The following is a 24,342-nucleotide window of genomic DNA, read 5'->3' as shown; positions in this document are numbered from 1 at the left end:
AAATGTCTGAGCTCAAGAGGACATAATAGCTCACTGTTAACATAAGGTTAAGTACTGAGAAATTTCACTAAATTTTGTTAGATGCTGCCCATTAGCAGTGCTGATTCCTCTTACACTGTAATGCACTGTAGTTCACGTACAAAGCTGAAGTAAAAAGGAATGGAGCAGAGAAGGACATTGTTTTGGGGAAGCCAAACAGGTAACCTCAGAGGGTTCATTAGCTCATTAGCTCATTAGCTTACCACAAGTCATCCCAACAGCTGCTTGGTGCGTGGTCACTTTTCTAACTCTTTGCAAATGACTGCCATTACCCCAACCATATGTAACAAGAGAGCTCTGCAAACAGGCCTGTCGTGGTACATGAAGCAGCTGAATTCTTTTCTCAAAGTCTTTTTCACTGCTACTTACAGCTGTATCTAAAAATTTGACTTTGCAGGTTCAGCACAGGCTGAACATCTCAGATGAAAATGCCTGTGTCAGTAAATGCCATGCTAAAGTAACAAATGTGATCTTATTTTCCTAACCCAGCTCTAAACAGATTTTGGATACACAAATGAAAATCTGAATCTAGTTCTCCACACTTCAAAGGTAAACATACTTTAACAAATAAGAACCCGTTTCGAGACAGATTTTGTCAACCGACCAGTGATGTCAGATCCTGTAAAACATTAGTCTTAGAATCACGTCTGCTCTTCTGATCATTAGATTCATATAGTAAGTAAAGCCCTTGATTTTGCAAATCCTCCAACACACAGCAGCAGCAGTTTTCCTTCCAAAGTCCTATAAAACAAAGATACCATAAATTGTTGCTGTCACGACAGGATCGGTGCCCTATAAAGACTGTAATTTTGTTAGGAGGGTCCACCTGTCATCTTACCGCAATGTAATTAAATTTGAAAAGCAACTGCATGTTAAAAGACACAATAATGTGATTTCAAGTTTCCAGATGAACTGATGAAATTAAGGCCGTTTGATGGAATTAAAAGCGAGCCTAAGTGGTCTGGGTTTCCCCAATCATGACACAATTCCTTTCTTCAAAAGCAGAGCAATTAGACAGAGAAAATTATATATGAGTTCTGTATTAATTACTGCGATGTTTTCATTATTTTATAGCAGGTTAGTGATAATATATCATCAACCAAAGACTCCAAAAACATCTAATGTTAGAGATCCCTTATTTTCTCCAAGATGTTCTAAATCTGAATTTTTTTTTTGCCTTGTGGCTCCTTAAAACAAAACAAAACAAAGCAATACATGATTTCAATATATATAAAACTGACCCTTTAATGGTGTCCCGACTCCCAGATTGAGAACCACAGCTCCAGATTGTGATACATGACAATTTGCACGAGCCATAAATCAAGTCTTTGAAACTGATCTCCTTGACCGGCCAGCAGGACACAGACTATCACCCACAGCAAAACAGTGAAGCTCATTTGTCCACTCTGCAAGGGAGATGCCAGCGAGAATCAAACAGGCCACTTGTTGACCTAGCAGTGACACGGCTCAAGGGCCACTAGAGAGGGCCTTAATAAGTATTCTTAAACAGGGGGATTAGCCAGATGGTCAGATCACTCTTTTCTCCAAGCACTCCCATCTGTACATTTCATGTCTTCCACCTCTGCTGAAACCATTGAGATCAGCCACTGCAACCTCACCAGCTTAATTTGGGCTAGTGTTACCTACTGCACTATTTGACTCCAGATATAATCTTTATTGCTCACAGAGTGAAAGTCCATTAAAAGGCATACTGTAGGTCCCGGCGCTCAAAGGTTCCTGGAGTGATGCCTGTGAGAGTCTTTAAAAGACCCCTTTCTTCACCCAAGTGAAAGCAGCTATTGAGGGTGCACAGGGTAGAATACTAACTGGAGTGGAGGTCTGCATTTACTGTGAAACAAATCAAAAGTGTTCTGTATGTGCCGATGGAGGGGAGAGGGGTAGTGGACATGCACAGAGTCAGCTACAGTTTTGTTAGCATGGACTAACACATACACACAGCACACAATACACACAGTGCTGCTCTGCTAGAACAACTACTGGTGCAAAACGTGGCATGTTCAAACACCAGCAAGAGTTGCTCCACTCTACTCTGAGGAAACAATAATGTGTGTGAGAGCTTATTATCTGCCGTGGCACAAAAGCGTTATGCAAATTTGCTGTTTTACAGTGCAACAAAAACAGGTGTCATTTGTAACTTTGGATGAGGGAAACTTACAGAAATAAGAGACTTCAACTCCAACACCCTCTTCTCACTTGTGAATGACTTTAAAATTCATGAACGTCACCTGAAAAAGAGGAAAGCAGAGGAAAATTATTACATTTCTGATTTCACAACAGAAACGTTTATGTAGTAGTCATCATCATCACCATCGTCATCAATTAAAGGGTCAGTTCCAAAGACTATTTTGCCTTTTATACCTAGCAGTATTAAGCCCATGCAAATAGTTTTCATAAATTTGTTCAGACTCGCAGGATATTTGTTGTATCTGCTTCCCAGTTTTCTTCATCCACCCCAATACAATGGAGGTGGAAGGGATTTCATTTTACAGTCACTATAATAACATTTTACTCATGAAATACAGTAGCTGTTATGTGTCCTGTAGATTATCCAGTGTAACAGGGATAGAGCAAAACCAAAATTTTAGGTGAACCAACCCTTTAAAGGACGAGTGTGTTGCCATACAAATCAGGAAACATTTTAATGAACACTGACTAAATTCTTCACTTTAGGCCAAAGTTTGAAAGTTTGAATTGGAAAGTGTTTCTGGAGCCCGGTGAATACACTCTCGGCCCACCTGAGGTCCCTCTGTAGTGGATGCTCGAGACAGAACAGAGGTCCTGTGTGAAGTCCACAGCAGAGCCAACAGAGAATCACTGTATTTCTCTCACAGCAGTTTCACTGCACAAACAACGGCACAGACTCAGCCACGCAAAGGCTAATAAACGACAAACAGAGTGATTCTTGTAAGTGGCTTTGAAGTCAAAAGCACTGGTCACAATCTGTCTTAATACAGTTAGTGATGCCTGATATTTTCTTTCAGATTTATCCCAATGAGAGCGGGAAAAAATACTCCTATCAGGTGGACAGCTTGCCATTCCTAGGCTGCCTGGCTTAAACAGACCACTGTGAGTCTGAGAGCTAACCTGGGGTCAGCCTTATTATAGCCTCACACGCACACAACCACACACTACAAACAGCCATTTGCTAAACCAGGGTCATAGAAAACAAATAATAACATCAAAGAGGTCAAACGGCAGATGGGTGGCTTTGAAGATACCCTGTTCAGGATAGGACCGCCCTGAGAGGGCCCCAAATTGAGAGAGGATGGGAGAGAGTCTTAATTGAAAGTAGGAGTCCGCTAATTAAAGAAAGAAAGAAAGAACTGAACAGAATAAGGACAGACTTAAAGAGAGAGGCTGTGATCACACAGACAGGCAACAAAACACATTTCTCTGACGCTATGCATCATGACCACGCCTTAACACAGCCTCTAAGTTGTACAAAGAGTGCAATATAAACACGCCTTTGATTCTACAATTTGAGGCTAATTGAGAACAATGAAGAAAAAAGCCAACACTGGCCATGTATGATCTTTTATTCATGTATTGAATCAACCAAATGATTCTCTTGGTTGCATTTTTCTCTCAGGGCACAATTAAAGGCAATTCTGACCAGAACAACTCAAAGGCTTTTACACTAAGAAGTTCATGTGATAATAGTAATGATAACAAATAGTCGGCAAAAACACACTTCTGTGAAACATTCCGGCAAACATTTCGGTAAGAAGCAACTTATTTCTCTCTCTCTCTCTCTCTCTCTCTCTCTCTCTCTCTCTCTCTCTCTCTCTCTCTCTCTCTCTCTCTCTCGCTTTTGGAGAAGAACTGGTATTGCCCAACAAAAGTTGAGAAACCAACGACTCAAAAAGCCACCTTTTCAATCAAGACAGCGAGCTGGAATCCCCTGAGAGCCGTTCACACTCCGCAGCTCTCGCTGACCCGTCTGAACACGTTCCAGATGTCTGCAGAACCAGTTATTCTGTTTCCTCCTCTTCTTTTTTGCCCCCACCCCCTCCCTTCCCCTCCATTCCTCCGCTCCACATGCCTTGCCACTCATCTGCAGATGGCAGATCTGACACCTGGAGGATGCTGGGTAATCAGAGAGACAGCTGGCTGCCCAGTACAGGAGAGTAAGCGCAAAGCGCACATGCTCACACACACACACACACACACACACACACACACACACACACACACACACACACACACACACATTCAGAAACAGCCTTGAGTGCAGGCAAACACATTCACACAAACGTTCATGTGCTATGCAGAAAATGTCCCTTGCATTACATATACAGTGAACATATGTACACACCTGTATTAACAGAGTGCACATCCTCTTTGGTAATATGCACAAGTCACCCACTGGATAATCCAGTCTGGTGCAGGTTAGATGGGGATAAAGCAATCTTAAATATTAAGATGTTTTATTAGTTATTGTAACTATCTGTGTGCAGGAGTGGTATCATATTGCAGTCACATAAGGTGTGGCAGGAGAGTTCATGAATATAGATTACAATACCTGCCCCTGTAGATTTTCAAGCTCCTACATGTGCACATTAACCCTCTGTGTGCTGAAATGTCCATACATTTAGGGTTACGACAACTCTTTTTTTTTTTTTTTTTCAAAACTGAGCCCTTAGAATTTTCCAAGAAGAGACTAATAAAAAAAGATCAGACAGTGATTCAGTCTTATCATCTTTCAGTGTAATCACAACATGACCATGTTGTGCTGTTGTTTTTACATAATTCAGTCGTTCATATTAATGATTCCAGCAAACTATAACACCAATGTACACTGTAAAGTTTTTTGTTTTATAAATGTAGGATTTTTTTTCTGACAGTTCACTGAATATCAATTTATGCTGTGAAGAAAGTGATACAAAAAAAAAGAACTTCTTCACACTACAGCCTGTACACTCTATTTAATTATATGATTTTGCAAATATTTGCCACATTGTGAGATGTGTCAATATAAGAAAAATACCTGGCCCTATTACCGAAGGATTTCACAGACCTTAAAAATAAAAAAAGAGAGACAGACTTCTGTCAGTGGATGGTCTACTGTATATGGAGTTACTGGAACCAGTCAGGAGTCAAAGACTCCTGTCAGGAGTCAAAGACTCCTGACTGGCCCACAGTTTTTTTTTTTTTCTTGTTTTAGTGTTTCTTTTGTTCTGTTGTACTCTCTTCTTTGCATACACACTCGTAGGCAAGTACATGATGTTTTTTTTTTTTTTTTTGCATGGGTTTTTTTCCAACTCACTCTCCTGTTCATGATCCCACATGTCAACTCCCAACCATTGCTCTTCTCATCCACCTCAGAGGGGGAGTTGACATGGGAGACCCCGGCTATAAAGCCATTTCAGGTTCCTCCTGACAACTGCAGGAAGTAACAGCTACCTTTTTGGCCCACTGTCCAACAGCTGTAAAATGGCACATGTGTTACCCTACCGTTGAGCCAGCAGAAAAAAAAAGCACCTGTCTGGAAGAGGACCTCAGAGCAGCAAAGCAAAAGGCCAGAGCCATACTTCTGTCAAAAGCAAAGCCGGGACACCACAGCCTTAAGGATTATAACAAGAAAGGCAAAAGGTATGGTGCACGACAAGGAGATACACCGTATTATATCCAGAGCAAGGCCTGCACCTGCACAATGAATGCACGCATTCACGCAGCAAAATATGCACAGTCCCAAATGTTGTCTTGTTGCAGCTGTCAATGCCACTTGTGCAGACGCGGACACACTGGAGTAAGAACAATGGAACTCTATGAGACAGAAGCTCTCTCAATGAGCTTAACACCACATGACGCTCTGTGCTGCCACTTCCATGTCTGCTCCATAGGAAACGGAGTATGGTTTCAACTAATCATACGGGCATTTAAGCCAGAATGGGGTTCAGTTGACCCATAAATGATGAGCTTATACCACACATTGACTCTCAGAGGAACTCGGCTATGTCCTGCAGACCTTGTAATGTTTCTTTTATTATTCCTCTGTTTTCGTACGGTGGTTGTAAGCAAGCAACTTATCTTCAAATTATCACTGGGCTATTTGACTGCATTGAAATTGTGACTGAGAGACTAACATTTCAACATGTTTCTGGTCAGTGCTTCCAGATATCAATCCCGTCTTCTAAAAACTGTGTTTAATAACAAAATAATCTACTAATAGGTTTTAGAGAATATTTCTGCTAGATTACGGTCACTTGCAATGGTTTTTTTCGTTTGTTTGTTTGTTTTTTATTTTTTCCCAGTTCTTGAAAGGATGACATCGTAAATGCCAGGTTAAGTTTGAAACAAACTAGTTTGTACAACATGTTGTCTGGGCATGTCTGATGGCAAAAAGTGTTTATAGCTGTTCTGAACAGCTGCACTCAAAGGCAGGGTGAAAACCTGGTTTCATAGAGAGGGCTGAAACACAATAATTATTCAGTTGAAACCGACAGACTTTCCTTAAAAGAATTGGTGCTCTTGTACTCATTCATACTAAATAAATAAATAAATAAATAAATAACGTAACTGTTGCATGAAAAAAGATAGCTTGAGAGAGAGGTTCAAGTCCTTCGTACACCTGGCCATTCACAGCGTACATTGGTAATGATTGTTAGATGAAGATCCCCCAAATCTGGACTTTCTTAATGGAGACTGGAGAGGTTTGCATCTTGTGTCCCAAGGTGGGAGAAGGATAATGTTTAAACATAAATGTGTTCTGGTTATGCTGATAAAAAAGACAGGGTTGCAGATATGCACGTGGGTGGTCAAACCGCTACTCAGAATACTTTTAAGTGGAACGATGGAAGAGGATGTTTGCATGAGTGAAAAGCTTTTGTGTTTCCTTCACAAAAGACCTAGGTGAACATTACAGAGGCTTAAGTGACAACATGTATTCTCTCCGAAGTCGCTGTTAACATGAAATATTGCTGAAGTAAAAGGTGGGAGGGAGGGAGAGGGTTGGTAGGGGCAAGCGCCAGCACATACATCTAAACCTCGCCCCTCTGCTCGCTACCCTTAGGAGATTACATTATGGCTCTCACCATTGTCCCACTTCTTCAAGACAAAGCCTGTTCCACTGTGCAAACAGCGCGCCTTGGAAAGATTGTAAAAACAAGAGGTGAATGTCAAAGGCAGAAGTGAATAGGATCTCTCCCTTCTTTTGTCAAGCTGGTGAGGTATGCACAAACACATCGCTGCGTGACAGAGAAGAAAGGAGGGCCTTGTGAGGGAAGAAGCCGGAAAAAAGTTGGAACGTCTTTGCATGAAAAGACCAATACCGTGAGAAGTCGCCCGCCTGACTCCTGAGTCCGTCGAAAACCCCCTCCACAAGTATTTGGATGAAGGACCCCCAAAACACAAAGACAATATGCTAAAGACGAAACACAAGGAATGGAATGATGACACGTGGCTGCAAAGAGAAGTTTTCTGGGATATAGAACAAAAACTTTTTCGTACCCAACAAAAAAAACATAATGAAATTACAAAATAATACATTCATTAGGAAAGTAAATTTTCTTCATTTGCTGCAAAGTGATATCAGATGTATGAAGACCAGCCAACCACTGCTAAGCTTCCACTGTCCCAGCCTGAAAGTCAACCTTGTCACGACCCAAACAAGGCTTTAACTGTCAGGGGCAATTAATGAGGGCGACCTCGGCTCCCTCTAATTTACAAGGCCAGCGCCAGCCTGTAATTAATTGCTGCGTGCATAAATGTAAATGAGTCCACTGGGGAAGCAGAGTGAGGAAAAAAACGGCTGTCAGGCCAATATTCCAGCAGGGAGCAATCTGCGAGAGAGGGAAATGATTTAGAGGACAGCGCACAAATCTGCTGCTCTGTAAAATACGGAGAAGCCGAATGTGAGGGGAGGCTTGTTGAGGTGGAGGAGGTGGTTGTCAGAAATGGCTTTAAAAAACGAATAGAAAAACTGTGGTGGCAATAAATATCAACTGTTTTATTTCAATCTTCTCCTCCCCCATATGTCTACAATTTGTATTCATAAGAGAAATCAAACATACAGTTTATCTCATCTGCCAGACCAGAGCTCCCCCACCCCGCACTGCTCTTACTTGTTGCACTGTGATGACATGTTTTTCTAAAGAATTAATGTGCATATTTCATTTTATAGAAACCTTTTCGCATGATGCAAACATTTAGTGCGGACGAAGACTTTTTCCTTTACTTAATTTTTCCACTTTTTCTTTTTTTAATTAATAAGTATATTTTTGTTTCTGTGTCCACAGCTGAAACAGAATTCTTTTCAGTGTTCAGGTTCAGTCTGAGAGAGTGATTACATGGCCAACAGTTCCTGATCTGACTGACTTCCACTAAGTTGCATTTTTCAGTCCTTGGCATTTATTTATTTATTTTTAACCATAAATAATCCAGGGAAAAATTGATGGATTAACACATGTACACATTTGCAGCTGGAAACAGCTTTGTGGGCAGAAAAGGTTCCACAGGTGGAAAAGGACACTTGGCAGATTAGACAAATCAAGAAGTGACTTGTACATTTTATAAAATATTAATTGTGCAAGTTCTGTCTTGATATGTGTGATAAGTCCCTTAAGACAAAATTCTTTTCAAACATAAGTGTTTGAGTTATGTCAGATCGGACGGATGTTTTGTTCTATTCAGGCTCATACACACCATGACTCCTTCCATCATCACCATCATTATCTCCACCAGCAAAAGACATGGCGCTGCACAATGACAAAACATACAATCAAAGAGAGGCAGGCACAAGAAATATGTAATCATTTGTGGCAGCTACAATAGCAGCTCTAATTCATAAATCTCTGGCACAAAAGGCCGCCACTTAACTCCCTTTGTGTGTTCCATGAATAAACAGGCACAGAAACCATTGTTCATTGAAACCTGCACAAATGTGAGGAAAACACACGTGAAATCCACAATGTATGGCTCAAAGTAGAGACACTTAAAGACACACAAACGCATGCACACACACCAGGCCCCGCAGCAGCCACAATAGCGTCTTTATGACATAAGCTCCTTTTCACTACAGTGCTTTAGAAAAGGCAAATGAGATTTTTCCTATAGCAGGCCTCCAGCAATAACAACTGACATCACAGACCAGCCTACGTATGTTTCCCATATTAAACAGGGAGACACAGTGTAAGCTCCTCGAGAATGAGACTAAACAGCTTGCTGAGGCAGCGATTTTCTCTCCTGCAACGGCAGGCCCTCCAACGGGGGAACCATCATCTTGAGGGACTGTGGCAAAGGGCCATTTTATTTGGTTACACATTGGCTGCGACCCAAGACAAATCAGCTACCGCTAACAATACAGTGGTACGATTGACCTGATTGGTTGTTTCCAATGTAGTCTCATCTCAGGCTGCACGGTAAAACAAAGAAGTTTGTTTTAAAAACCCACGGTTAACATTAGACGCACGGAAAAGCACACCAGGTGGGTCCCATGATATGGGTGTAATTCTGTTCAGATGACTTAGCACAAAAACACACACACAGATACAGACACAGACACACACACTCACACACACACACACACGGTGCTGCTACCATTAAGTGTATCTTATGTGTTCTTGTGTGTGAAACCTTCTGGCACAAATGTCAGCGGGCCATGATGCTGCCATCCGTCCCACCATCTAAAGTGTGTTGGATTACGTGGCGGAAACCTGAGGTCTGAGCCCAGTCAGCTTGATACCCAAGCCAGCGCCACTCCTCTGCACACCCCGTCATCAGTGAACACCACACTCGCAGCTTCTGCTAATCCAACAGCGTGTACAGAACATAGCATACCATATACAAATAGACATGAGCCAGGAGCGTGTCAGGACCATGTCATTTATGAATACTTTCCCAGGCAATATACAGCCCGGGGAACTTCATTACACAAGTAATGAACTTGATGTGTGTATCTCACGAATACTGGCTGCTTTAAGAGCTGTCCATCAAGCAGTACATTTCTATTCTGAGCCACATAGTCAGTGCTCAGCCTCCCTCATTCTTTCTCTCTCGTTTTTTTCACTGTTGCCTCTATCTCTCCACTGTGAACCAAAACACTCACCACCATCTCATGATGACAACAGTTCGATTAAAGACTTCTTTGGGGCCTGGAAACCATGGCAACGCCCTGCGTAGACAAGCTGGCCAGCGACCAATTGGATTTGGGCTTTGGCTCGGTGGGTGGGACCACGTTATCCTGGCCCTCACTACTTCACCACAGGGTCATTTCGGAGGCCTCGCACCCTGAACCCTGCTGCCACGCCCCATTACTCCAAACCACGACGAGTGGTAAAGTGAAGGTTATAGCCTGCCTGCTTTTGGATCAGGGTGACGCTTCTATAGATGGGAGGAGCAGGAAAGACTCAAACTATAAAAGCAATGTAAACATGAGCTCAGAGTACATTCACACCAGGCTTGTTTGCTCTTGTTCTTTTTTTTGTTTTGTTTTGTTTTTGTTTTTTCAAACTCTAAAATGATTATTAATCTGTTTCCCTTTGTTTAGCCAGGTGAGGACAATGAAAGCCACTTGACGCTGCACCAGCTCACAACAGATTCATGGAAAAGGGGAGTCTTGGTTGCCTTCCAAGAAAATTGCAGTGTACTTTGTTAAGAGTGAAAACTTAATTTGTTTCTGATTTCCAAGAGATTTCCAAGTCTATTCTTTGGACAGTTTGTTTTGTAATCTGTCCCTCACAAGTCCTCCAATTTGAGTCTCCCTTTAAATACTACTGTGGCACGTTTTTTTTCTATTAATCTTGCATTCTTGCATTCAAACAAAATATGATGCTTATCTCCTAGACAATTGCCATTGTGAAGGTTACAGACCCTCTTTTTCCTATCCAAGCCTTTATATCTTCCAATCTCTATCTGACCTTGTTTACACAATGCACCAATGTCAGGCTGTTTATGAACAATATGAAATTAAATGAGTCAAGTAAATTCCCTTTCTGTGGTTTTTAATATGGAAAGCAAGCTAGGTGTGACTGTGCTCTCAGCTCAGTTTTTATGTTATGAAATGTGTTTGTGTATTGTATGCATGCGTGTGCGCACTGTCCAAGGCGAAGCACAAATGCACAGTGGCGTGTGGTTCTGATTTGTCAGTCTGAGTAGCGTTTACCACTTTCAGCAGCTCCCTCAAAACGGTCGCAGAGAGGCTCATGAGAACAGCACGGGAGACCTTTTCCTCGCCACAAACATTTCAGCAAATTTCCTTTTTCTTTTCCATCCTTGGAAACACAAATTTATGGTGGGAGTTCAAAAAGAAACATGCAGTGTTGTACTACACTGGATCTGGACACAACTTGTATTAAAAATCTTAGCATCTGAAAGTGATTTGTGCAACATCAGCTGTAGACTTTCATCAAAAGGTAGTGCAAATGCATATATATTTTTGTTTGTTTTAATCCATAGGGAGTGCCAGAGGGGTGGGGATTATGTGTCGTGACAGTTCAGAAAGAGTCAGCTTGGCTGTCAATCGCACAAAAGATGTGTAAATATATCTTCAAACACTATCATGCTATTGTAAAAACTTTCAGGCACTTGTATTGTCTTATACACCAAACCCCACCCATCTGGTTCTGAAGCAGGATAAAACAAACCAAGGGATGTTTGCTAATGACACCCACTTTCCCATTGTTGACTTAGTGCATTATATTAAGCACACTGCAGGTAGATACTGAAGTTAGGATTCATCTTAGGGCATTTATTTAGAATAATTAAGAATAATTATCTCAGGAGTTCCTGTTTCAAAGCCCAGGTGAATTACACCACTTTTGGTTTACACAAACCCACCGTGGCAGCCCATGCTCGTTGGATAAACTCAACAAAATATATCAAATGCTCCACACAAAAAAAAAAGCACTCTGGAAAAACAAAACATCTTTCTGAATAAAGGCTGTTGAACAGCTCTGAACTGTGGGGATAATGAATGACACTCATCTTTCATAAAAGTCCCCAAACCATACAACTTCCCAAACAAGTACCATGTCACACTCTGCGACCCTGAAAAACAGTGACACAAATACTTCAAGCAGGGTCAATGGCTCATAGACAGACCAAAAACAGTCTTTTTGTCATATGAGTTTCGTGTCAGAATAAAATAGGCAGTGCTTCAGCCAGAAGAAAGAAAAAAAAATGCAAAAGTCACTGATGGAATTTCTGGATTTGGCTTTTTTCTTTTTTCAGTCCTTATTTGACTCTTAAATGAAGATGGCTACAGCAAATTTTTAGGATTTTGGTCTGAAGTGTGAGCTCTAGCCCTCAGTTTGGATTTGTTAAATGTAACCCAAAGAAGGGAGGAAGACACACTAAAAGAGAAAGTGGAAGAAGGAGGAAAGACTGAAGCTCTAAAATCTCTTGGACATGCAGGCATGCTTGCATGTGATTTCCCTTTTCTGTAAAATCATCAGGAGCAGTGTAATTGCCAAAGCATCTGCTGCTACTGTCGTCCAAGGCCACAACTACTGACTGACAGATAAAGAGCCACTGGAGCACCAGAGTCAGTCACCTGGTCACCCTGTAGTCTTGTTAGAAATACCAAAAGTCTGTAATCTGATTGGGAGAACCAAAGAGATTGACCACAGCACTTTAATCCTGTAATTTATGTCCACAAATTAACAGAGGATCAGCTGTGGTGGACATTTTTTAACATTTATTTTTGGTGGCTTTTGGCGAAGCTTCGATGTCCATCAAACGCAACAGAGAGAAAAACAGTCTGAATTATGTCTTTTTTTTACAATGATTCGTCCGCCTTAAAGTGAAATAATAAAGTTACAATGATGAGATTTCCATGACCAAGCAGCAATGAATAATAACTTCTGAGACTAATCTATTTTGCATGCAACATCAGAGAATCTAAAGAGGGTTTTTTTTCATAAGCAAAAAGAATCCACCTTGTAAGAGTGTAAAATTTTTGTCAACCAAGACTTGCTTTACTTTTACAAAAGATGATCATTTGATCAACTTAATTTAATTAATTGTACTTCATATGTCACAGATATCAATGAAACTGGATATCACATCATGTCGTGGATGTGTAACTTAAGTGGTTCATTGTTAAACCTTTTCTTCACTGTGCACTTCTTTGTACTTACTGACTTCCACGATACTGGGTTCAGTTTCACAAAGCATCTTAAGATGATTTTAACATGGTTTTGTTAAAGTAATTCAATTCTATGTGCTTCTATCTCTTTTTGTCCCTTTTACTATAAAGTGAATTGTACTGAGATGTTTCTTTCTTTTTTATTTTTCCTCAGCACAGTCAGATCAATGTGCAAATGTTTTCTGAGAGCTTCAAATACTGGAGGGCAGCAGCAAGTATGACAACAAGAAAATAGTAGAGCGTAAGCCATTTTTCTGTCCATCATTTTGTTTTTCATCACAAGTGATGAACAAATGACTCTCAATAACCCAGAGGAACGGCAGCTCTGATGTGTGGAGGGAGAGTGTGATGGTGAGTTTTTCCACTTGTGAAAAAAGTCAGAGCAGAGAGAACAATGTGCCAAGTTGTTCACAAATCACAAAACAGGAAAACAGAAAAAAAGCAACATAACTGACAACATTCATTCCGGATAATATTATACTACAAGAAAAAAAAAATGAAGTAGTATAAGTTTAATATGGACTCAGGCCAGCCCTTGTTATTTTTCTCTCTGGACAGCATGCTAAATTTGTGGCTGTGTTAACAGTGCAGCAGTCATTTGTCAAAGGTTCTTGTGTAAACCATGCCTTTATACATCTTATTCGGTCCTTTGCAGGTACACAATAGCCACTGTTAATGTTACAGACAGTGACACACACCCAGATGCATGAAGAGAAAAAAGTCTGAGAGAGAAAAGAGCCGAGGAGGATGAACTTTGTGAACTTGAGCTGCTCTGTGCATCAAGACAGCCAAAAATATATGAGCTGCTATGAACATGAGGAGAACACACTGCGAGGCTGAATGGAGATGACCCCTTAATAATGTATGTAAAGATGTAGAATGAGGAGGATTGAGGAGTGAGCGTGTACATGGTTGTCGTTAGGGGCTGGTGTGTCAGGTAAGTTCTCATTCTGGGCTTTGTAATAGGATGGTGGGGAGCAGGTGGTGGAGAATCGGCGGCAGAAAGGAAAGGTTACCCCGAACATTGAAAGAGAGGAGAGAGGAGAATGAACGTGGTGTCTTGTTATTCTCGGCTCTGCGGAAAAAATGAGGAAGCTGATTCCAAGGTTATGTGGTGGTGGAGAACAGAGGAGAGATCCACAGAGCAGTACGCCCACCCAGCAGGGCCTGCACTCACACACACACACACAAACACACACACTGGGAGACTAGAACAAACATGCATGCAGGATACACACCTAACTGTGCGTGCATGGACACACACCACCAGGTACATTTATTCCCTCACACACAACACAAAACACTGGATGAAATGTCAAATGCACATGAGCACACTTAGTCACACAAACATATGACAGGTTGTTCATGTCAACAATCACAAAAACACAAAAGATACCAAAGTCCATAAACACACACAGAGAGAAATACAAGCACACATACATACTGTACATACACACACCTAAGCTCGCATTGTGGTTGAGAAACTTATGGGCATCTGCCAGCGTGCCTCAAGTGCTCATTCTCCCGGGCCTCAACCTTTCTTTTTCAGCAGCAAGACTGCAATTTGGGTGTGCCGTTGGGCCCGAGATAAGTATAGGCTGACTAATATGCACTTAGGACCCAGGGAGAAATACTTAGGGCTAAATGTTTAATTTGTGTTTGTACAACACATGTCCAATTTGGGGGCTGGTGTCTTTTTCAAAGAGCCCGACAACAAATAATTAGGACTCTCCAGATCAGCCACAGGCTTAAAATGGAGGAGCGACGGTTTTCTGATGAAGGTGAATGACATCCACAAAAAAACAACATGTGGAAACATTTAAATGGAAGATAGCAAACAGTGAAAATAAAACAACAGTATTGCTAAGGGGGTTAAACATCATGATGCATCCTGAAACTGAAATTAAAAACAGTTTCTTTTTCATATCAAGCTGTCATGGGTGTCTGAAAAATTGCAAACTCACATTCACGGCCTCAAAATTCAGATCATCTCCTCCTCCTCCTCCATTCAATCCCTCTCTCCATCTCACTCTCTTCTTCACTCAGCTGTCAAATCCTTTAATCTTTCCAATTTGTACCCTCTTTCTGCCACTAAATAGTCCCTCTGTGCCACAGCAGAGGAAAAGGCCTCTCAGGGTCCAAGAAATATATATGGCACATTAGAATAACGTGTGAGCGATGGTTAGATTTCTAAGAATGAGAATTAGATCCTGAGGTTGGCCTTGCATTACATTAACACCAGCATGCACATTTTCAGGGCTTAACATGGGAAGCAAAGAAAAAGAAATCAACACTGATATTTTCAGAGTGGAATTTTGTTTAAAATAAATGTTTTGTAGTGATTTTTAATAACAGATAAACTTGTGTTGATGCTGGAAAAGAACATAAGCAGAGTGTGTGACAGAAATGTAATCAGAGAATGTAATTTCCTATATCAAATCAGAAAATCCAAAAATTAAATAAAATCACTTTCTGTAAGGCTGGCCCAGAAATGAAGCTGCATTTAATTTTTAACTAAGGAATTGAATTTGTGAGATTTAAATAGGTTACACAAAATGTACTCTGTTTTACCGAGAAATTTAATTACAGTCTTTCATTTTAATTTATGTTTTATCACAGGTGGCTATTAATTCAAATTTGCTCCAGATATGAAGGGCAGTTTACGCACGGTTTGTGATTTCATGTTGCTGACAGAGTCCTTGTGGACCACACAGTGACCGGCCGCTGTATTCAGGCTTGTCCGCCTGTTGTCAGCGCAGATCCCCTCAGAAGAAATGAAAAAAAAAAGAAAGAAAAAAAGAAAAAGGCTGCAGGTCTCCCTCAGACAGCGGAGAGAGCGCAGCCATGCAGCCCTGGACAATGTGCTGATTTGGCAGCCTATATATAAGTCTGCCATTTGGACACTCTAATGCCACTTTACCTTATGAGGGAACTTCAACCCGCAGCACCTGCTCAAAACAAAATGCCATAGGAGATCAACTTCGGCGACCCCCCCACCCCCCACCCCGTGCTCGGATTGTTTTTCAGACAGACACTCTCACTTGCAGGGGAGGGGTGGGGGGGGGGTGGTCTATAAATTGTTCTGCCACAGTCCAAACAATTAAACAACTTGTTGGAAATTGTGATTTACTGCGTAGGCCGGTGTGGGCAGGTCCAAACTGGCAACTGGGGGAAATCTGTCAAGCCGGGCAATTATAACTCTGAACAGAGGAGTGATGTGATGTGAAAACAAAAATGTGGATGCTGCGGAAAACAATTAGCCCACAGCTGATGCTGGGAAATTGCGCAGTCTTGCTAACTCCAAAAACAAGTGACTGAGATGCAATAGTTTGTTTGTCCAAATTAATCAGAAATCAGTGAAACAACTATCCAGACTTTGCGTTTCCTCTTAAGCGGGTTTCAACCTCATTTTTGTGATGTGAGTGTGATCTCTCCTTCACTCTGTTTCTCTAAAAGCCCCTTATCTGCAGGCGAGCAGTGGCTTATCTTGGAGGTGTAGTATGGCTCTAAATATGGGGAACACCCTGAAGTGACTCTATCAGTCTTTTCCAGGCGGCTGTCGTGCGCCTTGTCCTCCTGTACCCCCTGTCACATCCTCACCGTGAACTCAAGGCAAACTGATTGTCCGAGCTGCAGGCAGGCTCTTCACTCCGGATCAGAAACTGTCCCTGCACGCACGACTCGAGTTCACACACACCTGCAATTAACTTCATACACAACCAGCGCTGTCACTCTGTCAGGCTGCGTAACTGACAAGTGAAACTGACGCCTTTTATCGCCCAGAAAGTTAAGAGGCATTGTCCAAACCTTTAACGATCTAACACAGAGAAAGGCAACGATCGCACTGAAAATCATGTAGGAGTGAAGAAGGAAACTTACAGTCTAAATTCTCAACTGTCTCTCCGTGCTGGGACACTGTCCTGTTTCCCCCGGTATTGTCTCCCAGTGGATCCGCGTTAGGGCTCCGAGTCTATTTTAATATATGACTCACGCATTCTTCTAGGGTCATTCGCCGTGACCTCCGGGGGGGAAAACGTGGGCCCTAAAGACGCCCCTCTTCCTCCCGCTTTTCTCCCCTCTGAAGTCTATTTCTCGCTATTGTATTCCAGTACATGTGGGGGGGGAACGCGGGCCACCGCAGATTCGCTGAAATGTGCGTCTCTGGACGTGCAGCGGAGCCGGGGACGCGCACGAGGACCACAGAGGTCCGGCAGAGCGCGAGGCGTTATGGACAGAAGGCTACCGCTGTGTGGCCGAAGAGGAAACTACTGAGGATCATCCCACAGACTGTAGTGGGTCTGAATGGGATGACTTTAGAAGCCCTCTGATTTTTAGAAATCGTTTTTTGTTTTTTTGTTTGTTTGGTTTTTTTTTTAAGAAAATCTTTAAAATGTTCTTTAAAATTAAAGTTCAGTGTCTCTTAAAAAGTTTTTAATTTACTATTAAGTTACAAAGTCGGCTGTTTTATGCAAAGCTCATTTACGCATAGTGCTTCATAGACTCTTTCTAAATGCCTGTTAAATGGGTTCTGAGCCCATTGAGCCATTTTCTGATGCTACAGAACCGCTCAACCACTTCTGTTAATAGCGTATGACAGGGATGTAGTGGAGGATGAAGCCCGTTAAACTCAAGTTCATCCTCTGCTTTTCTTGCACAATATAGTTGCATCATTTATGGCTGAAATTAACCTTGAGTATCTTTGATTTCAAGCATAAAATTTAAAAGCTTCAACTTGGAGAAGGAGATGGAAATTAATTAATTAACACGATTTGAAGTCAGATTTCTGTTCATATTTGTGTGCTTTGCAGGATCACAGATTTAATGGTAGAAAATTAGTTTTTAACACTGGCTCTAAGATAAGTGTCAGTGGAAAGCAGTGCAAAATCACAACTTTTTGCAAACTGTTTTATAAATATGTAGTTCAGTTTGAGGTTAGTCTCTAAACCACAGCGTTTCTGTGTGCTTATTATAAACTTAATATTGGTTATTAAAGGAGAAAATAACCAATATTTCTAATATATTCATCTGTGTTATACAGTATAACTAAACAGTAAATAATAGTTATTATAGATTGTTATCGTTTTATTACAAACTTTTATGTTTTTGTGGCATTTATCTTATTTCAAGTCAGTTATAACATTAATAAATTACTTGATAGATTTTTTTCCATATTAATGCAGAACTTAAAAAAAAAAAGACTGAGTTTGCAGGTCATGTAGGGTCGTCCGAGTCTAATCATCTAATCACGGCCCAACTGCAGGTTTAAAGACACTGATGCAGCCTGAATCTGCTGCTGTCATCGCTGTTTGTTGTGGAGCAGAGATAACCGGAGTGCGCACCGACTTTCAAAACAACCAGCCCGGAGGACGCGCCGGGTGACGGTCCCGGTGCCGTCCACACTGATGCAACAGGACTTTTCTTACCTGGATCCAAATATTCGACACCTCGCTGTGTGTTTCTTGTAAACTTGCAGATTATTCGTTGCTACGATCGCAGACTTTCAGCGCTGAGACCAAACAAGAGGAGTCAGTTCAAACAGCCTTCAAATCCCGTGCGTAAAGTCACCATCGCTGGAGCGTGTCAGGGGACTTTGGTAACTCCTCTGTTCACTTTGCCGAGGACCAGAAAGTAAAATAAAGCACTTCGGCGTCGTTGTCAGGAGAGACACTCTGCCCGAGGAGCTGTCATTTGGAGGATTTTTTTTCATAAAAGTATTTTAAGTTACTTCCCGTCCAGCACTATGTGGAGGTTAAGTGAGAGTGCAGGGCAGTGTCGGGTAAAGAGGCAGAGGCAGGATAACCCCTCCTCTCTCTCTCTCTCTCTCTCTCTCTCTCTCTCTCTCTCTCTCTCTCTCTCTCTCTCTCTCTCTCTCTCTCTCTCTCTTTCTCGCTCTCCCTCTCCCTCACTGTTTATCTGTCTCTGTCTGTCACTTTCTTTGTGTGCATTGTTCATCAAGATATAAAACAGTTTACATTTTCTTTTTCACATCTGTTCCGCATTTTAACTTTTCTGTTCACCACTGTCTCTCCCGCTTTTCTCTGCGTGTGCACGCAGCCTGTACTGGCGTGTGTGGATTCGTGCGCGTACCGGTCACCTGCTCTTGGCCAGCAGTTTAAAAATCATTTTAATAAATTATTGCTGTAATTGCTTTTGTTTTCCTATGGGCATATTTTGCTTACAAACAATTTTTTAAATATCAGAAATCTCCCTAAATGAAAAACACAAACAATAATGTGGGTAGATTGTGATTCTTGTTTTATTCTGACTTTTAAAAATGGACAGTTTCAGCAGTTAAATGCATATCAAAAGTTTTCTTTGTGCAAATCTTTTGCACATGCAATTAGAAAATTTCTCACCAGTGGTTTATCATTAAAACTTTTTTTTAAGTATGATTGGTGATGAAATTTGCGATCAAGCTTGTGATTAAAAATAAACCAGTTTTTCGATATTTTCCTCTCCCATCTTCTCCAAAGCGCAGCCGATGTTTTAGAATCTCTATGGTGTGATTATTCTTCATTTTCCTCAAGGGGAAAAAAATCGAAATCAGCCTATTACAGGAAAATATCGATGCTCAGCTTTGTTTAATAGACAACACTTGTTAAGTTCATTAAAACGTCTTTAAGGTCAAACGCAAACTCACCTCAATTGTGTGGTATAAATTAAGTTTTAGTGTCCTTTCAAAGGTGTGGGCTCCTCTGGGCTCTGTCTTTTATTACACTTACTCTTACGCCACCTTTTGGCGGTTTTAATGCATGTCATCCTCTGGAGGTGTCACTTTGCACAGTACATGTCCATGACCCCACAGTGTGAAGGCTTTGAACTCTTAATAGCTGTATGCAATTTAATGGAAATCTAGAAAAATAAAATATCAAGCTCTAACTTAATTATGCTACACATTGAAATGATAGTGCTATTGAATCACCCTCCACCTAACTGTGCAGTAATCTCTCTTTTTTCCGTCTTATGCTCCGTTTATTCTGAGCAATTTGTTTGCTAGACTTTGCATTATTCTAACACCAGAATAATGCTGGCCAGGTTATCTATTTTAAGCTGTGGTTTTAAGAAGGCGGACGGATCGTGGCAGCAGAGAGTTAACGTAACGGTCTGCGACACAGGCGAAGAAGAAGACGGAGGAAGTGACGACACGGCGGAGCGTGTTGACAAATCCAGCTAGCCTGTGCTAGTTCGGTGGTATGATATTTTATTAACATTTTACTTAAGCATTTGTTCATAATGAGTTCTCCAGACGACAGGCATGGGACAAAACGACCCGCGTCCCCAAGTCAGGTGAGTAAAATAATAAAAACTGAGCATGGTTCGTGGGCGAAAGCTATGAATTACTTAGATACGGTTAGCGTCGCGTTAGCCTGTTTGCTAACGTTAGAGCTTCATCTTGAAACCTGAACACGTTTCTTGTCTAAGTCCTGGACAAAGTTTGTTCGTCTTTTTAGGTTGACTCAAAAACTTATCGCAGAAAACATATCACACGTTAAATATTTTTTGTGGCAAATCGATTTACGATGAAAAGATAGTTTGATTTTTAAATCGGAGGTGTTTTACCAAGCAAGGATTAATGACGGAACGTTACACACCATCTTCCCTTTACTTTACCATAAGTTATATTCTCATGTGTAAATAATATCATTAAGTCGCACATCCACTCATATGTTTAAGACCTTGTTTGTGTTGACTAAACTATATTTAACTAAATTAAAATGTGTTTTAGTAAGACAATAGTCAGCATTCTGCTGAGTTAGAAAGTTTGTTTGAAAACGTTTCTTTGAAATTACACTCAGCTGGCAGTTTATAAGGCACAGCAGGCTAAAACTAATGCAGTCTAACACAACAGTACTGCCATAAAGCCTCCCTTCATGAACGTTATAATGTTCAGTTTTTGTTTAAACAGTTTTAGAGAGGGGTTGATTCACCTGCAGTCATTTTGGAAGATGTAGTAAGTTGTGGTACATGACAGGTGTTCCCATTATTTTGTCCATCCCATTCAAATCAAGAGGAAAAGCCAAACAATGCCACACACCTATTGGATGAGGCAACACAGTTTGAACAAAATCTGAACATTATAACCTTCATGAAGGGAGGATTTATTATAAGACCGCATTAGTTTCAGCTAGGTTCGCTTAATAAATTGGCAAGTGAGTGTATTTCAGGTAAAATATAACTGTGAAATTTGTGCACAACCAATGAATGGTCAGCCAAGAGCTGCTTACTTTTTCTCTACCAGACCACAGTGGACATAACTCCAGTGAGCCACATAATGTGGCTCTAAGTTGCCACTTTACGCTGCAAATATTTGATGGTTTCTCACATGTATTTGACCATTTTTGCCATTTAAGCTAACCAGTTTTTTATAAACTTTTAAGAGTATTCTTTCCCCTATTGATTTCCAATACGCACACGCGGCTAGACAAACTAACCCACACAGATTGTGTTTATTATGAGAATAAACATCATAAAACACACCTCCAACAGACTGAACTAACCACTGGTCCTTCTGGTGCCACTTCTTGTGTTTTGCCTCGACAGGATGGGTCTACCCAGTGGGCATCAGCTGATCTGGGAAGCGATGAGAGGAAACAAAAGTTTTTACGGTTGATGGGTGCTGGCAAGGTTTGTAGATCGCTCTACACCAGTTCACTTTGCTGAGGACCTGTAGTCCATAGCAAAAGAAAAAAAGAGAGCAATAATAAAAGCTTTGTTTAGCTTGTCACTATCACCTTTGGAGAAGTTGTGACAGTTGATATAAATCAGATTGTCTTTTCTCCAGAAAGAACACACAGGACGTCTTGTCATTGGCGACCACAAGTCGACATCCCACTTCCGTAGTGGTAAGCTTCACTGTTTAGTTTTCATAAAAAGCTGTATTTGTTCTTTTCATGTAAGAAATGTCCAAACTACTGTCCCATGCCACTTACCCATGCTGTCTCATCTTTATGCCCAATGCAATTAACCTGGCTTCCCCACTACACATCCGCCGCACAGATCTATCCATGCATGGATAGGCCTGTATTGGCTGGGTGTGCCTGCTGTGACTGGTGTCTCCTCTGCAGGGCAGGAAGATAAGAAGATCAGTGAGCAGCTGGAGATGCAGTACCAGCAGGGCATGGATGGGAAGCTATCAGGCCGGAACCGGAGACACTGTGGCCTGGGCTTCAGTGAGGTGAGGGCTCTTCCAGACCCAGAGGAGAGGGCATGTTCAAAATGTGTCTGAGTCTGAAATCAGTCTGGAAAAGATTAAATGTATCTATAAAGATTTTTGAATATTATTACAATAAGATGTTTTCAGTTTATCTTGCCAGACATGAGAAACTTTGTCTAAACTTAAAGCCGCAAAGTGCACGGACTGCAAACTGATGCTTAATTGACTTGTTTTTGTTATAGTGTTGTGTCCAAGTGAGACACCATCAATCCATACATGCATCCTTATTGAGATTTGTTCAGCATTTACATCCAGTGATGAGGTAAACAAAAATTGCAAAGTGTTTAAAAATCGTTCTTAAACTTTTCCCAGTACGTTAGGTAAGATATTGAATTGCCTTCCTTCAAACGCCACCTGTTACCTGAATGACAGTCCCTATGTAAATATGCTGTGTTAACCCTACAATGAGGCAGCATCCAGTGGTCAAAATAGTGAACTGAATGAAGCAAATTTATGATAATAATACATCATAGTCTCATACTATACAGATGGCTGCTACACTTTGCATCTAGCTTACTGGCCAGTCTCACTGTAGAGAGATGACAATGATGATGCTCGTTAGTGAGTTTCAGTTTTTTCTGACTCTGCATTTATTTTGCAGTTACCAGTACATCTAGCTCTGAAGCCCTTCTCTTTAACACTATCAGATATTATTATTAATAATTATCAATTATTATTATTATTTAGAAGTTGCTATTATGAATTCCTAGTAACTTACAAGAACAACAAATAATATGATGGCAAGGGAGGTTTACTTATGCAGAATATTTCATACATAAAGACAGTAAAACTCAGTAGAATAAAAAACATTTAAAAAAAATAAAGATGTTAGTAGAAGGTAGTTCAGAATGTGAGAACAGCGTGGATAATAATGAGTGCTTAAGGTTTTGTCAAAGGCAGTGAGAACATGGATGTACCTGAGGTGTTTCTTCAGTAACTTCTTAGTTTTCTTTTTGTCTCACCCATAAATAGTTTCAGCCAGAGAGGCAAGGCACTCCTCTCATCATCTGTGTTGTTTTTAATGTCCCATTGTGTGTGCGACTGCCAGTGAGCTCACATGAACTGTCATTGTTCCTTCTGGCAACACTGTTCAAACAATGAACAATTTTCAGATGTGTTGTGACATTACTCTGTCTTTTGATTCATAGTCATTCCTCAACGAAATTCTATTCATCAAATCAATCAGGATCACTACCAAAATGTAACAGCTTGGACTTTGGGTTATCTATGTACACTCTAGATACAGAGATTTAAGATGTCCTACTTTCAGACAGACAGACTCTTTGTGGACAGGAGCAAAAAAAAAACAATCTTCATCTTCAAAACCTCATCTTTTTGTTTGCTTATCCACAGCCTGAGCCACAACCACAGTCATTTGACACCCCACCAGTGGACAGTCAGACAAAAGAAACTGAGCCAGAGGAGTCCACCAGTGAAAAAGAACCCACTGACGACCAGGACAAAGGCAGCAGTCCCACGTCTAAGGAACAGACCTCAGACCAGGACAAGCCTAGCTCTGACAGTAGGAATGAAGAACGGAAACACAACTACAAAATGGCCTTTGTGAAGTCGTTGTAGGGCCGATGGTTTGGACAGGGAGGAATTATTTTTTGTAATCTCAAACTTTATTATTATTTGTTTAACTGTCTGTGATCACCCATCATTTCAGTTCTTTTGCTGTGTAGAAATGGGTTTTCTACACAAGCACTCACCACTGGGCGACATTGTTGTGTGCATGTTGTCAAAAAAGGCCAAAACACGAGCTTTTGGTTAAGTGGTGTTATATCATGTAAAGATGGCAAACGGTCCCAATTTTATTTAGTTTGAACATTTTAACAGTCACTGTATTTGCCAGGAATTGTGTTGGATGAAACAGGATTGCTTGCCACTCAGAGCGATCGGTGTACACATTGTGAATTGTGTGATTTCTTGTTTGAAAACCAATAAAAGGAAGTATCAGTTGTAATGTTTGCTGTTCTTATCA

The 24,342-nt window shown here is 41.0% G+C and overlaps 2 protein-coding genes across 6 annotated transcripts in view; one reads left to right on the top strand and one right to left on the bottom strand.

The window, feature by feature from the left end:
- Positions 1-18,887, bottom strand: part of LOC121182120 (transcription factor SOX-6-like) — a 104,747-nt gene extending 85,860 nt beyond the window's left edge. For 2 of the 4 annotated variants that reach the window (XM_041038464.1, XM_041038467.1), the window contains exons 1-2: positions 17,024-17,300; positions 2,216-2,285 (exon numbers count right to left, since the gene is read on the bottom strand). The gene's annotated coding sequence lies outside the window, so the exon portion shown is untranslated. Of the gene's footprint in view, positions 1-2,215; positions 2,286-17,023; positions 17,301-18,567 lie in introns of those variants that run through there. The other 2 variants (XM_041038465.1, XM_041038466.1) reach the window with 2 other exon arrangements.
- A 1,385-nt stretch (positions 18,888-20,272) lies between these two features.
- c5h11orf58 (chromosome 5 C11orf58 homolog) lies at positions 20,273-24,319 on the top strand. 2 transcript variants are annotated; one of them, XM_041039220.1, is made up of 6 exons: positions 20,273-20,431; positions 21,686-21,769; positions 21,927-21,987; positions 22,210-22,319; positions 22,541-22,620; positions 23,712-24,319. In XM_041039220.1, exons 1-6 carry the CDS (start codon positions 20,378-20,380, stop codon positions 23,923-23,925), a joined length of 603 nt encoding a protein of 200 aa, XP_040895154.1. In that variant the 5' UTR covers positions 20,273-20,377; the 3' UTR covers positions 23,926-24,319. The 2 variants fall into 2 exon arrangements, with proteins under 2 accessions (XP_040895154.1, XP_040895155.1); XM_041039221.1 differs by lacking the exon at positions 22,541-22,620.
- Positions 24,320-24,342: the final 23 nt, after the last annotated feature.

Source organism: Toxotes jaculatrix, chromosome 5 (assembly GCF_017976425.1).
Source record: "Toxotes jaculatrix isolate fToxJac2 chromosome 5, fToxJac2.pri, whole genome shotgun sequence".
NCBI classification, from domain to species: domain Eukaryota; kingdom Metazoa; phylum Chordata; class Actinopteri; family Toxotidae; genus Toxotes; species Toxotes jaculatrix.
The sequence above is the reverse complement of the archived record's forward strand: the minus strand, read 5'-3'. Positions and strand labels throughout refer to the sequence as shown.